This window comes from Diabrotica virgifera, chromosome 2, assembly GCF_917563875.1.
Source record: "Diabrotica virgifera virgifera chromosome 2, PGI_DIABVI_V3a".
In the NCBI taxonomy this organism is placed as follows: Eukaryota; Metazoa; Arthropoda; class Insecta; order Coleoptera; family Chrysomelidae; genus Diabrotica; species Diabrotica virgifera.
The window spans coordinates 112364952-112381099 of record NC_065444.1 but is presented as its reverse complement, the minus strand read 5'-3'; the positions used below and the strand labels follow the sequence as shown (position 1 = coordinate 112381099).

General features: G+C 31.5%; 1 protein-coding gene across 7 annotated transcripts in view; it reads left to right on the top strand.

The window, feature by feature from the left end:
- The window catches only part of LOC126880180 (RNA-binding protein 26), a 153439-nt gene that overhangs the window by 87645 nt on the left and 49646 nt on the right, over positions 1–16148 (top strand). For all 7 annotated transcript variants that reach the window (XM_050643953.1, XM_050643952.1, XM_050643950.1 and 4 more), the window contains one exon: positions 12957–13283. In XM_050643953.1, the coding sequence (XP_050499910.1) occupies positions 12957–13283 (327 nt within the window). The remainder of the gene's footprint in view (positions 1–12956; positions 13284–16148) is intronic.

The following is a 16148-nucleotide window of genomic DNA, read 5'->3' as shown; positions in this document are numbered from 1 at the left end:
AAAATATACAGGGTGTTCCATTTGAAATAACAAAGTTAATTAGATTTTCAGAAAAACGGAAGATCTGACAACAATGTAAGTATTACTATAATATCGGCCACATTAAAAAACCCCAACCCACCACAATCCATAAAACTCGTGCAAGCCATTTCGGAGATAATTGAGGGTTTCCATACATAAAACTCACTCTGTATATTATAATATTATATTATTACACATAATTATAAACACATTATTAATACACATTAATTATTAATACACATTGATAATTGGTTCAATACTTCAATGCAATCAATTTGAACTTTTTATGATAAAATTAGTGAATTAGTCAGTACTTTGATGGTATATTTTGAATCTATAAAAAATACGACTATATTAGTTGCAATAAATTATCAAATTGATAAGACAGCCCTATGTTTCGGTTATAAAAATATATACAGATTTGAAATTTTGCACAGTCATACAGGTTGATGTTTCACAATTTTTAAAATAGTCAACTGAACTTTAAATTTTAAACGCGGCCTACTGCGAATCCACAAACGGGGTGAATTTTCGATATGTGATTCGATTTGCTTCGCGTTACAGATATCGATAAAAGTTATTTGGAAAAGTTGTTCCAAATATTATTATAACCCCACATACAAAATTTTATGACAAAATTCACAATTTTAGTTCTTTTCCAGTTGTTACAGTCAGGATCCTAAATCCTAAAATTGGCTGTCCTGAGATGCATCTCGAGACAGCCAAAAACGGTTTTTTCGATTTTTTCGGTCTTCCCGCTCAGATATTAAAAATTCTGCCTCTGCCATTTAAAAGAACGGCAAAAAGTACTCAAAAAAATACTATTTAAAAGTTGGCCAAATCATATTATCATAACCTAAAAAATTTTTGAAAATTTCAAAAATTTTTCCTGGGCTTATTTTTTATTACAAAAATCTGAATAAAATTAGGTTGTTTTGTAGATACTTGAATTTTTTCAGATTTTTTGAAGTAAAATTACGCTCACAAAAAAAACCTAAAAATTCTTCTTTTCTCGATTTAAGACGTTTTAGGACCTCTGGGAAGCTAAAAATTTGCATGAGGGCATAATTTTATATCCTTTATCGAAAACATAAGTAGCGGGGCTGATCGGTGCGGGGGCATTTTTGACCATCTTATCCCGCTATAGCCTTTCACGCATTGTTTTCCCCTTGTGGTACTGATGAATAATAATTTCTCGCACTTTTGGATCAGTAGGTTTTCCACGTGCCATTATTGTATTTTACTGATTATTTCATTCATAGGAGATTCTGACCAATACAGAAATCTAAATTAGACTGATAATTTTTGATAATTTCCCGTCGTCAAGTATATTACGTCAGATGCCCTTCGTTGCTATGAAAAAATACATTCAGTGACATTAATGACAATTAATGTTTTAAAAATTATAAAAGTGATGACTTTCAACCGTAAAATATTTTATAACAACTGTGTGTTTAATTGTACTAATTTGTACTTACATAAATAAATTACAATAAAATTTTGGTTTTGAACAGTTTTATTCATGAAATAATCGCAACAAATTGTACTCGATCTCTAAAATTAATATAGAATTTTAGAGCTCTTGTGCAATTACTTGTGTTGTTAATTTATTCAATGATTCAAACTCAAATGACGCGTTATAGTTATTGTTGACAACAAACTAGCTACTCGTATGTTTGATTTCAAAGCCTTCTTTCCGTCAAGCTTATAAAACTACACTCGTTTCTCTCCAGGCACGCTAAAACGCGAGGAAAATTTAAAATGTTCCAATATTTAGTTGTCAGCAGTTTTCGATTATTAAACAATTAATTGAACAGTATTCAACATAAAATATATAATTAAACCGTAGAAATAATTCCATACATCATAAAAAATGTTGTTAATTTCATATTTACATATTAAAAGAATTTAAATAAAAGAATTTCGGTAAATTGGCATTTTATTCGCCAAATACCTGCCTGTTCCAACATATAGTAAGTTGTTAGGGCTCGTAATATTTCTATCCCACTAGGAGATATACCTTTGTAATTTACAAATATGTACAAATACAAATAGTTTTTTAGTCACCTTCCAGTATAGGAACTAATGTCTGTCCCACCTTGACTTTACAGTACACGAACATATGGCAATGCAATCCTTATGGGAGTTTTTAGTGCGGCGATGCCGATTTTCTTCAAAAGAATTTTCAATCGAACATTACCGGGGTCCTAAAAATGTAGGGCCCTAAAAATGTAAAATTAAAACTAACCCGTTACAGTCAATAGCATTGTAGTAAAACAATCTTTTTCATTGTTTTTTTGTAAGTGATAGTCATTTCCGAAAAGTAATCAGCAATAATTTTATAATCGATATGCGTAATAACTTTTTTTGGTTAAGAATGTTAGAATATCCAACATTAAAAGTGGATGTTGTTCTATGGTTGTTAATTTATGTATTGACAGTATAGACAGTTGTGAAGTAATGTCAAGAAAAATATAAAATAGATTGTCAGTCAAGTTAAAGTAAAGTTTTATATTGTCCTACAGTTGAGAATAAATAAATTATAATTGTTGATGGTCAGTTCACCTAAATTAAATTATAACAAAGAATATCAAATAAACTTATAATTATTACTGATAACATTGTATTGAGTAACTGATTGCTTATTTGGAAAATTTGGATCCTAATTGCAGTTTATTCTTATTATTAATGACTGATTTCCAACCTGAAATTAATGTCATTTTAATGTGTTTACACCCTCAATATTTAGTATAAATTTTAAAATTAAAATTAATTTTAGTTCATTTGATTCGTTGAAGTTTATTAATTGTTAGTTAATTCAGTTATTTTTCGAGAAAAAAAAAATGTTTTGGAACTGACAGCCACAAAATGTCAATATTATTAATTCCTAAGTTATCCTATAGAAAAAAGTATATTTGCTTAAAACCTGTTTCTGATAAAATTTGGCATCACTGTTAGTCATAAGAACCTGTACTGTAAAGTCAAGGTGGGACACACATTAGCTCTGTGGTATTATAAACATTGAAAATGCTTTATAAGCGGACTATTCGAATTTTTCGAAAAAAAAAACATCCGTTTTATAATCATAGCTCCTTTATTTTTGGCGGTAAAAAGTTTTTTCAAAAATGATTTTGTAGGATTTTTGAAGAGCTATAAGACTATGCAAATTAAATTCCGTAAGATCTCTTAGTTTTTAATTGGGGTGGGTTTAAAGGGCTCGATAAGGGGGTGTTTGCTCGTAAATAGAGATTTTAAACAGCTGTATCTCGCTATCTATTCACTGTAATGAAAATCTATGCACAAGGAAATTTTAGCTATGAAAAAGCTGCAATTTAGTAATCTATCATTTTTTTCATATCTCTAGTATTTTCGGAGATATTTTGAAGAAAATTATGAAAAATACGAAATTGCAAAAAATAAATTCTCCTTTAAACTCCAATTTTTCTAAAATTAGGCCTTTAAATGGGTCAAACTTCTTGGGTGTATTGATAATACAAATATAAAAGGAATTACAGAAAGGTGAATACAAATTTTTAATTAGGAGGGTAGTTAGGGGGTTGTTTTCACTGATTTTTTCATAACGAAAAGCAGGTACCGACCTTCTGTTGATCATAAGTCACTCAATTTTTATGCTAGAAACTTTTTGTTTTCTTTTTCTTTTGAAAGGTCTAATTGTATCATTGAAAAAATATGTAAGTTTTCCTCGAAAAATGCAAAGTTTTCCCGTTATTTGGCTTTGAATATTTCAAATTATACATTTGACGAAAAAAGCTAACCTTTAACATGCTGTATCTCGGTTTGTATTTGTCGGAAAAATATTATAGAAAAAGAATTTGGTTTGTGTTACTAAAAGACACAATTTCGATAGTTACAGTTTTTTTAGATTAAATGCATATTTTTTAAGTTATTCTCAAAAAACTCTCTAAAAAAGTGGATTTTTTCGCCGAAAAACTGTTACTTTCAACCGCGAATAACTCGAAAAATATTTTAGTTTTACGAAAAGAATGTAAAATACATTTTTCGCTTAGAATTACGTTCTACACCGATTTACATGGTTAAAATTTAATAAAAAATTCCCACCCCCCGAGATGAGGTGGCAACCACCCCCAAGGTTTTAGAGTACAGCGGCATGATACAGAAAATGATCCTTGGACTATTCCCTACTTTCTGTGAAAATTTCAAGTAAATCCATGTTGGACGAAAAAATTGCGAGCCAAAATGCTTCATTTCCTCGACTATTTATTATGTTCTGCAAAATTCTGAAAAATTGAATTTTTTTTGCGAAAGTTGGATTGCAAAATTATTTTGCAAAATCTATTGAACGGACCTTAATGAAATTTATAGTATTGTTTTATCATCTTATAAAGTTTTTCTTGGTGAAATATGAAGGTCCTAATTGTAGCATAAATGGTTGAAAAAACTAAAATGCGAATACTTGTTTTTTATGGGTATTTTTCACAATTATTGCTATTTTGCAACAAGAGTAACAATTTTTAAAATTTTTAACCAATTTTATCTTGTAGAAAATTTAATTACGCAACTTTTATATTAGGTACTGTAACCTTTCTCGGAAATGAATACTTAGTTATTTAAAGTAAAAAACGAAGAAAAATATCGAATTTTTTCTTAATTTTTTGACATTTTGGTTATTTCAATAATATTCCGGACCTTTTTGAGTGGGAGGATAACTTAATTATTATCATATGAGTTATTTTCAAGCAGTTTATGCAGAAAAATATGAGCACCAATATCCCAGTGTACTCATATTTTTACAGATGCGCCATGGACTATTAATGGGGTCGATAGTTTGTTGTCGACGACGTTTAGAATAAAAACTCGTAATAATTTATTGAAGGGTGTAAAGTGTAAACAATACTCCCCTCTTCAATTTGTCGTGGTCAATCACAACGCGATAAATCGCAGCAATATATCGCAACGTCTAAACAGCGTTTCAATCGTCAATAAATCGGCAATTTATCGTCACAACAAATTGCTGCGACTTATCGCGGCGTCTAAACACCGCTTAACACGAATATTGCATCGAAGTTGCTGTACGAGGTACCTGGTGCCCGCTAGCTACGTCGTAAAATGAGTTATGTGAAAATCCGTTATGAAAATACACTGCGCGTCAGAGAAAACGGGCACCCCACAAAATGGGTCATTTTTGATCTCTCGAATTTCCTAAACCTGTTGTCCGATTTAACTGATTTTTTAATATGTTATAGCCTTATTCTTTAACAATATCGCTGTAATAATATTGTTGCTAAACAGGTAAATTTTCATTGTATACAATTACTCTGTGCTAATTAGCAACATACAAGGAAAAGTCATTTACCAGTAATTTTATTGCTGGAATCTAATCGTATATTATATAATAATAATATAGGTATGCAAAGTCCGCAGATAGTGTGCTACTTTTTTTATAAACAAAATGGCGCCACAACATCGTGTTTTTTTTTCAATTATTGCTCTATAACTCCAAAGATTTTAACGTCACACCGAAAACACCCAAATCCAAAATTCATCGTAATTAAATTCTGCATCGAAAAATGTTTTTCCCGATTTACTTCGACGAAAATTTTCCTCGGAAAATGCGGTTTTTTCCAACAAAATCTTGAATTTTCAACTAAAATTTTAGGTAAATAATTATTTATCAATAATTATATAACTTGGTGACCTAAAGCCCTTTTGATATAGATTATATTTCCAGAAGCCGATGGAAATTGAATGAACAGTTTAGCAACAATTAAATTGTTAATTAACAATTTACGGTCGCTATAATAACCACAATAATTATGATACATAAGAATAGCTATAATTTTTTTTATAAAAAGGCACTTTACATATCTAATGTACTTTACAGAATTGAAATTTGACTATTAAAGTGGCCTCAGGAATATTTTAAAATTATTAACAATTTTTTAGCTTGTAACCAAATAGAATATCTTGGCAACTGTTAAATTATATTAAATTGTGAAAACGCTATTGGAAATAACGCTGCAGGACGCTTCTTTTAAAAGAAAAAAACAATAAATTGTGATGAGTGGTTCCTGAGATACAACCGATCAAAGTTGACCGGCATGTACGGCAAAGATATAAACAATAGGATGGTAATTTTCAAACCGTCACCTTTTTATTTTGGTTCTCTGTCTTCACACAAATTTTCATACCTTGAAAAGACTCATAACATCCATTATAATAATAAAAACTATCGGAATTACGAGTGAAAAGTACCAAAAATACCATAATTTCAATCAAAATTAGGTTGGAGAAAATGGAATCTCAAAGTTCAAAATTGGTATATGTTAAAAAATGCATTTTCTCAGCTTCCCATGGAGAAATTTTCTTCATTCTTTTTTTGTTCCCAAGTAACTCGAGTAGAGGCACCTAACTAACGCATTATTAATGTCAAAGTTGCTTTTGTTTTGTTATAATAAATTTATTTATTTCTTATAACAAAATTTTTTAATTTGTTTAAACAAAGATTGTTTAATTAATTATACAGCTTTAAAACGAGAAGATTTGTATTTTAAACGTTCAAAATTACGGTTGTGGTAAGTTTATCTAAAAAAAATCTACACAACTTTGACATTTAATAATGCGTTAGTTAGGTGGCTCTACTCGAGTTACTTGGCAACAAAAAGAAATGAAGAAAAGAATGAAGTAAATTGCTCCATTAGAAGCCGAGAAAATGCATTTTTTTAACGTATACCAATTTTGAACTTTGAGGTTCCATTTTCTCCAACCTAATTTTTGATTAAAAGTTTGGTATTTTTGATACTTTTCACTCGTAATTCCGATAGTTTTTATTTATATAATGTATGTTATGAGTCTTTTAAAGGTATGAAAATTTGTGTGGAGAAAGAGAACCAAAATAAAAGGTGATGGTTTAAAAATTACCATCCTATTGTTTATATCTTTGCCTTACATATAGGTCAACTTTAATCGGTTGTATCTCAGGAACCACGCATCACAATTTAACGTTCTTTTCTTTTAATGAAGCGTCCTGCCGCGTTCTTTCCAATACCGTTTTCACAATATAATGTAATTTAATAGTTGCCGAGATATTCTATTTGTTTATAAGCAAAAAAATTGTTTATAATTTTAAAATATTCCTGAGGCCGCAAATAGTCAAATTTCAATTCTCTAAAGTACATTAGATAGGTATGATGCCTTTATATACAAAAATCATAGTTATTCTTATGTATCATAATTATTGTGGTTATTATAGTGACCGTAAATTGTTAATTAACAATTTAATTGTTGCTAAACTGTTCATTCAATTTCCATCGGCTTCTGAAAATATAATCTATATCAGAAGGGCTTTTATGTCACCTAGTTATATAATTATTGATAAATAATTACTTACCTAAAATTTTAGTTGAAAATTCAAGATTTTGTTGGAAAATCCTTCATTTTCCCAGGAAAGTTTTCGTCGGAGTAAATCGTGAAAAACATTTTTCGATGCAGAATTTAATTACGATGATTTTTTACTTGAGTGTTTTTGGTGTAAAATTAAAATCTTTGGAGTTATAGAGCAATAATTGAAAAAAAACACGATTTTGTGGCGCCATTTTGTTTATAAAAAAAGTAGCACAGTATCTGCGGACTTTGCATACCCATATTATTATTATATCGTCGCCTTAGTACTATAACTTGATAACTCCAAAATTGACGTTTTTGAGATAACTAGTTCACACGATCTATTTTATTTGCCTCCATATTGTGTAAAAACTTGATAGCTCACTTCAAACGGGTTAGGTATTTATTTATGATTGACGAAAGTTGATAAAACTGAAATGCCACTAATATTCAGTGCTAAAACTTGACAAGATAAGTTATCGAGCTATTATTTAATCGAAATAATCGTGAATACGACATACACTGAATGCTATAACTAGATAACTCGAGTTATCTAGTTTTAGCACGGGTTTCTCTGAAACCATTGAACTTACCACATAATTGCTATGTGTTTATTCGGTTCATTTTAATGCAAAAATTCGAGAATTGTTAGCAGATCTGGCAACCTTCATGGCAGAGGGCTAATTTTCAACAAAATAATGTTTAAAATATTAGTTGTGTTAAAAAGTTCACTTATATGCGACTTAGCACAACATGCGACATTACCAAATGTTAACATTATGGTAGTGCTAAAAGTTGATAACTTTAATTTTTCATGTTTTTTTCCATATTGGAAAACAAATTTACACCATATTTCTAAATAGATCAGTTGCCAAAAAGTTAAGGAACAGTATTTTAGAGCCGCAGAGTGAATTTCGTATTTACCAACATCATGGTAGCAGCACAAATATCCTTAAAATCTTTAAACTCGTTTATCTCAAAACTACTAATTTCGAGTTATCAAGTTATAGTATTAAGGCGACGATATAGAATCATAACATTCGATTCCAGCAATAAAATTGCTGGTAAATAACTTTTCCCAAAAACGGCCTATTCTCCGATAATCTGCCCAGACTACGGGTGTACGAATCAAACTGTGTTTTTTTCTCAAAGTTCGCATCACCTTGTGGAAAATTCTAGCATTTATAAAATAAATACTGAATTAACACCCAACTATAGCCTAGTGTTTTCTCAACATTCTGCTTTTTGATTCATTCGCTTATGTTGGATAATAAAAAAGTTTGGTACTTTAACAACTAGCCGCGTTCTTCATCAGTACAGGGTGTTTCTAAATAACTGCGACAAACTTTAAGCTGTAATTCTGCATTAAAAAATAATGACCGTTTGCTTCATAAACATATGTCCTCAGATGCTTCGTTTCCGAGATACGGGATGTTGAATTTTTTTCTTACAAACTGACGATTTGTCATAGCTCAACCAGTTTTAGAGCAATACATAAATAAATCATCAGTTTATAAGAAAAAATTCAACATCCCGTATCTCGGAAACGAACCATATGCGGACATATTTTTATAAAGCAAACGGTTATTATTTTTTCATGCAGAATTACCCCTTAAAGTTTGTCGCAGTTATTTAGAAACACTCTGATGAAGAACATTTCTAGTTGTTAAAGTACCTAACTTCTTATTATCCAACGTAATAGACTGGGAAGTCGTGTCAAATTTTTACGGTGATTTTAGCACGGATTCTGTGAATTTATTTTGGTAGATAGTACTTATTTGATAACAAAAATGTCTGCCAGCTGGCGCGACTTTGGGGCTTTTAGTCAAGAAAAGATAAAATATGAAAGTAGATGGAAAAATCCTGCAACTTATATGTCAAATATTTATCTCCGTTACTTACATCTATAATAGGTCTGGAGCCCGCGTATGAAAAAAAGTTGATTAATAGCAAGCTGAAATTTTTTTAATAGCTTAAGGGTGTCTAGTTGGACAAACTGTGATATATAGGAACACTGGAAGTTTTAATTGTGGAACAGGTTAAAAATTTGGAACGGTCAGACCACGAAAACGTCACATGTATTTTGTCCGACAGAACTTCCAATTGATTTGTTACCCTTTCATTAAACTCTCATGCAAAAATGAGGTTGCTATTTATCACCAAATGGGAATTATAATGAATGGAACACGTAGAATATGTCAAATCACAGGAATTATGACAGGTGATAATAATAGTAGTCTGATTTTTGCATTAGAGTTTAATGAAAGGGTAACAAATCAATTGGAAGTTCTGTCGGACAAAATACATGTGACGTTTTCGTGGTCTGGCCATTTTAAATTTTTAACCTGTTCCACAATTAAAACTTCCCCTGTTCCAGTGTTCCCATATATCAAAGTTTGTCCGACTAGACACCCTTAAGCTATTAACAAATTTTCAGCTTGCTATTAATCAACTTTTTTTCATACGCAGGATCCAGACCTATAATAGCCTAGTGGTTAGAATACTTGGCTCCTGACTTTCATCTAGGCGAGTCGGGTTCGATTCCCGGCGTCGGAAATCTTTTTTGTTTTTTAAAATTGACATTTTAATTTGAAAAATAATTTTCTTTATAATACCACGTTTTTATTATTTATACGACGCCGGGACTAATTATAATTTGCGACGCCGAGAATCGAACCCGACTCGCCTGGGTGAAAGCCAGGAGCCAGGTATTCTAACCACTAGGCCATCAAGGATGTAAGGCACGGAGGTAAATATTTGACATATAAGGTGCAGGGTTTTTCCATCTACTTTCATATTTTATCTTTTCTTGCCTAAAAGCCTCGGTTCTGGGCCAGCTGACACATCATTTATTAATAAGCTTTGGAACAACTAACTATTAAAAAAACAAGCCATGTTTAAAACGCTCCTGTCAAACTTGACGCTACCTCTCCGGCTATAAGCGAATGAATCAAAAAAACAGAATGGAGAGAAAACACGAGGCTATAGTTGGGTTTTAATTTCAGGTGTTTATAAATGCTAGAATATTCCACAGGGTGGTGCGAACTGTGAGAAAAAAAATACAGTGGTTGCCCCCTGACATTTTTTTTATTTTTTTGGACAAAATTCTCTGCCTTAATTTTGTATGGTGTAGAATTAAATAATACATACAACCCTTAATTTTCACTCTTTTATCACCAACCCCTATTTTTTAATAGCCATCTATATACATATTTACATCTATAAAATTCTCATGTCACCGCTTGACCAATTTTTATGAAATTATACATGTATATTCGGTAGGCCTTAGAATCGGTCGTAATCTATTTTTCATATCCCTGTACATAATTGTGTGATTTGTGTACATAACGTACTCTACAAGACTACGAGTACATACAAATTAAAAAAAAATGATCAAAATCCATCAGCAAGCTCCGGAGATATTAATCGCAGCAGATGTTTGAAGAATTAATTTCATTTTTTGAGTGCACGGATTTTAATAATTCCCCTCCACCGACCACGTATCGATTCCGTTAGGACGTCATTTTTAAAGCTTTATTATCCACTTTGTTGAAGTTCAAAGTTTACTCAAACTTTTACACATAAACTATATACCTTGAACTTCAAAGTGGCGCTAGTAAGGTTGCTTAATTGTTATAAACAAAGTAATGAACTATTTTAAATGGGAAATAAGCCACAATTTTTCCAAAAAAAAATGAATTTATTAACGTTTCGACGCTAAAGTCGGGTGTCGTTGTCAAAATACAAAATAATACTAAATAAACAAAAATGTTGTTGCTTAGTAAAAAAATTCTTCTAATAATTTATTTAATCTGGCTCATTTATATCGGCAATTCAGGCATGTATTATACATTTTAAAGTAGAAGACTTTAAAATGATATTGCCAATATTGATGAGTTGCGTTTATTTTATTATTTATTTAATTATTTTTTGAAAAAATTGTGGCTTATTTCCCATTTAAAATAGTTCATTATAAAAATGCCACAAGAAAATAGCTTCAGAACAACATTAAATAAACAAAGTAGCTGTGAATTAAATAAAAAAAAGTGGCTCACTTTGACTGTAATTAACCTAGGCAAAAAGTTTTTTTTAAATTCGTGTAAAAATATCAGCTTTTCAAATCCCCAAGTAGTTTTAGTCTAGAGTCAATATTAACAAAGTTATTCAAATTGTTTATAACCCAAAAATGACTCTACTTTAGTAAAATGTTTTCGGAATGATAATAATGACTTTTTAAGGTGATACAGAAGCGATCAACAGGTAGCAAAAACGCGTTCCAAGATTGCGGCTGTAATTTTGCATATTTTTTCGAGATATTTGGCACACGTATTCGTAATATAATAAAAAATGGCGGTACAGAGCCCAATTTGAAAAATATATTAATATGTGGAAATTACTCTGTAACTAAATACAATATTAAAAAAACGAACCTGTACCGCCATTAAGAAGAACAAAAAAATACACTTTCTTCAAATAAACTTTTTTATCCGATGCCTAGATTTTGTGTCATTTTGGAACTACTAAAATTTTTTATTTCATTAGTAGTTCCAAAATGACACAAAATCTAGGCATCGGATAAAAAAGTTTATTTGAAGGAAGTGTATTTTTTTGTTCTTCTTAATGGCGGTGCAGGCTCGTTTTTTTAATATTGTATTTAATTACAGAGTAATTTCTACATATTTATATATTTTTCAAATTGGGCTCTGTACCGTCATTCTTTATTATATTACGAATACGTGTGCCAAATATCTCAAAAAAATATTCAAAATTACAGCCGCAATCTTGGAACGCGTTTTCGCTACCTGTTGATCGCTACTGTTTCCTATTAAGGAAATTTTTGTATATACTTTGAAAACATAATTATTCTTCTTTCACGCGGTTTCAACAGAATTGCTATATCATTATTATTTTCTGAACAATAACATTGCAAAAAAGCTCTTTGGGATAAACAAATTGAATAAAATTGACTAATTGACGAATGAAAGTCTTAAGGTCATTTTCGCAAAAGTTATAGCAAATTTTTTATTTCCGAAATGTTAGTTTTATTTTGAAATTTCTGAAGCAACAAATGATGCTTTAAACTTTTGCTTATCTTCTAAAAGAAGGATACTATTAATAAGATATTTAATTACCCTATTTTTACCTGTGGTGATTTAAACGAAAAAACTGCAATTTTTGACACTTATTTATTTTTTTTTTAATTTATTATTCCGGGGTTTTTGAGATCGTTGAACATAAATATCGGGCCGGCGAAGCTGTAAGAGGTACCTGGTGCCCGATATATCAACAACAATTTTCCTGAAATTCCCCCGAATGTAAAAGGTCTCATAGCGATCTTAAAAGAGTTACAGGTTTAGGCGATTTTAGTCCTTTATATATCCTCGCCTACAACTTAAAATGTAATATTTATCTCTGTACTGACATATTATAATAAATGTTTATCCATATTTGTTCCTTCACGGACACGGCTTTCTATGCAGACACTATTTTCCCGTGGTAAGTGTCTGCATATGCAGTCGTGTCCGCGAATGGGTTAACATATAGTTCTTTATTTATTAAGTTTTATGTTTTAGTTCCTGCTGGTCCTCAGAGAGATATTGTTAAAGAAACCATTAAAAAAACACAAGAAGCAATCGAGGAAATTAAGAAAGATCTCGAGGCTGCTGCCTTATCTGCCAAAACCACGCCGCCTAAAAAAACCAAAGAAGAAACCCAGAAGGAATTGCTGGATACGGAGTTGGATTTGATAACAAAACAACAAGAAGGCGCAGATACATCTGAGATTCAAAAGAAAATCTTAGAACTTAGAGCACGTGTTGCTAGCTCGAAACCTACCAGAGGACGAGGTATTGCCAGAAGATATACACCTGGAAGACATTTGTTGTCTAAGAATAATTTAAGTAAGTTGAGAATTATTAAGATAGTTTCTATAATTAATGTTTTTTCAATACTTCAAGAAATATTTTTCAAAAAATGTGTTCCGATTAATTGTGCCTTTTACCACCTCATACCCGGCTGGGCCGGTTGAGAACATCCGCACCACACCCAAGAATAACCTAATATAATAATATCCTTTCACATTATGTCGTTGTTTCATTCCCGGAGCTGTACCATTGCCAAGGGGCATCAAAATCACCCATAATGATTATATATTCGTCATTTGGGATCTCGTTTATTACAGTCTGAAGGTGTTCATAGAATGTTTTATGTATGCACAAGGAAATGTGCCGCTTTATAAGAGGTCAAAGAACGGGGGTAAAGGAACTAATAGAACCAAAACACATAGAAAAGGATACCTGGATTGACTATCTAAAAAAGCTCTATGCAGAGGAAGAACAAATGACGCTAGAACCGGAAACACCAGAAATTACCACAAATGAAGACGTTAATAGGTTTGTTCTAGCATCAGTTTCAAACGGTTTGAAACCATCAGCGAATAGTCGACCAGCGCGAGTAGAGGGGATAGCACTGGTGACTGTATTATGTTCTCTCACTGACCAACTGTTTGCTGACGGTTTCTGACCAGTTTGACTGTTTGCTAGAACAAACCTAATATAAGTACACAGGAAGTTCGACAAACACTTGAAAAGCTGAAGAACAGAAAAACTGCAGATAAAGACGGAATACCAAACGAATTACTGAAATATTGTGGAGTAGCAATGACAGAAGCAATTAACAACATTAATTAACAAAATTATAAAATACTGGAAAAATAGAAAATGAACGAACTAATTCTTCTATTCAAAAAAGGAGATAAAAAGCAGCCAGAAAACTACAGAGGTATCACCTTTTTAAATATTAGCCTAAAACTTACGCTTATGCTAGAGTAAAAAAACTTTCAGCGATTATCCACATACTGGAGTTATTTACAAATTTGTATAATGCACCCCCATTTTTCCCCGGAACCACCCAAAAAAAAGGAGAATTAATAAAGAAAGTGATTTTTCCAGTGATCCTTCCCACATCATGCCCTTTATTAAAATGCTTCATTTATCATTTTGTGCACGTTCTTATTACCCATGCATGGTCACCAAAAGCGATTTCTTGATGCAACCCCTGTAGCAAAAAAAATAAATTGGGGGTTTGAATTTTTTTTTTCTTTTTGACCCATATGGGCATATGCTTCATCAACAGTATCTTTCATAAATATATATGGTTATTGCAATATCCCTGCGGAAACTACCCATATCCTTGAAAATAAACTGCAGAAACTACCCCGGTCCCTTGGCGAGCATGTTTTTACGATTTTCTCATTACCTATGCATTTTTTTTGAACAAAACTTATACAGAATTAAAGACCACTATTTTCTCTACAAATAAAGTCCTACACATTTTTTTCGTATAAGCAACCGTTACGGCACAGTGGCGCCGTAAACCTCAGAAATGCTTTGGCGGGATCAAGTTTTTGTTTTTTTTTTCGTCACTATTTATTTTATTGATAAGGCACTTACGGAAAATAAAAGAACACACTGTCTGCTACACATTATGACCTATGCATATTTTACTTTCTTTGCACCCTAAAGCCACAGTGGTGGCCCAAAATCAATTTTTGATTATTTTCTTTATTAATTTTTTTGGGTGGTTCCGGGGAAAATATGGGGGTGCATTATACAAATTTGTAAACAATACTTGTACATGGGTAATCGCTGAAAGTTTTTTTACTCTAGCATAAGCGGTTCAGATGGTATAAAAAGGGTTTTTTTTTTAATGTAACACCCTGTAATTAAAAAATGGGCAATTGCCCTTAAATGAAACCTATATTAAAAAATCAGCCACTTATTTGTGATTCATTGCCGCAGGGTTTCTTCTTGATTTCTATTACAGTTAGGGAAAAATAATTTTTTTAAAAAACATCTTTTTCAAAAACTTGTCAACTTTGGGGCGCCACATCCGCTAAACGATGGGTGATAGACATATGCTCTCGAAAATAAATAGTAGGAAATATGGTCCTCTTCATTTTACTATTAAGTACATTTTTTGCAAAACGTACAGGAAGGGCTACGTTTCGCAAAAACCACAGATTACCCCCTTTAAAGGGATGAAAGGGGGGGTTCCGGGGCGAAATTTAAAAAAAAAGTTAGTCTTATAATAAGCACCCCTTGGTATACCAGAAAAAAAAAAATAAAACCGGACTTGTGTCCATTTTGCGAGGTTCAACCTCTGTTTCCTACACTAAACCGGCTTGAGCTCGAAGCTCGACTCGTCAAACGTGACAATCCCTAATAGCAAGAGATAAATCAAAAATCGGTAAAAGATGTACCGGCCGACCGCGCAAAAGATGGAGTGACAACCTTCTATAGAGGTAACAATCCGCCAATGAACAAGCAAAATTGCTTATAAAGAGGACGAAGAAGCAGAATATCTTTAGGATCTTTTAGTGTTATTTTGAGTCACTTTTTATTGTATAATCTGAGTACTCCACTTGAAAAGTTAAACTTCGACTAGATTTAAGTTTCAACTAGTTAAGAAGGGTTCATGACACCGTAAATGCTGCCCAATTGTATTGAATAAAATATATTTCAATTATTCAATAATTAATAATTGTTCAATAATATTATTAAATGAATCATTTATAGATTTCTTTTCTGATTCTTTGTTAACAGAGGGTTTTTACCTAAAAGTAATAAATTCAATTCATAAGGAAAAATTTCCTGTAGCTGGCTGTATACCATTAATTACAAAAATTGAAGAAAAAGATCTTCTGTGTAAAAGGTATATTTATTTAAATAAAGATAAATAAAAATAAATATACCTTTTACACAGAA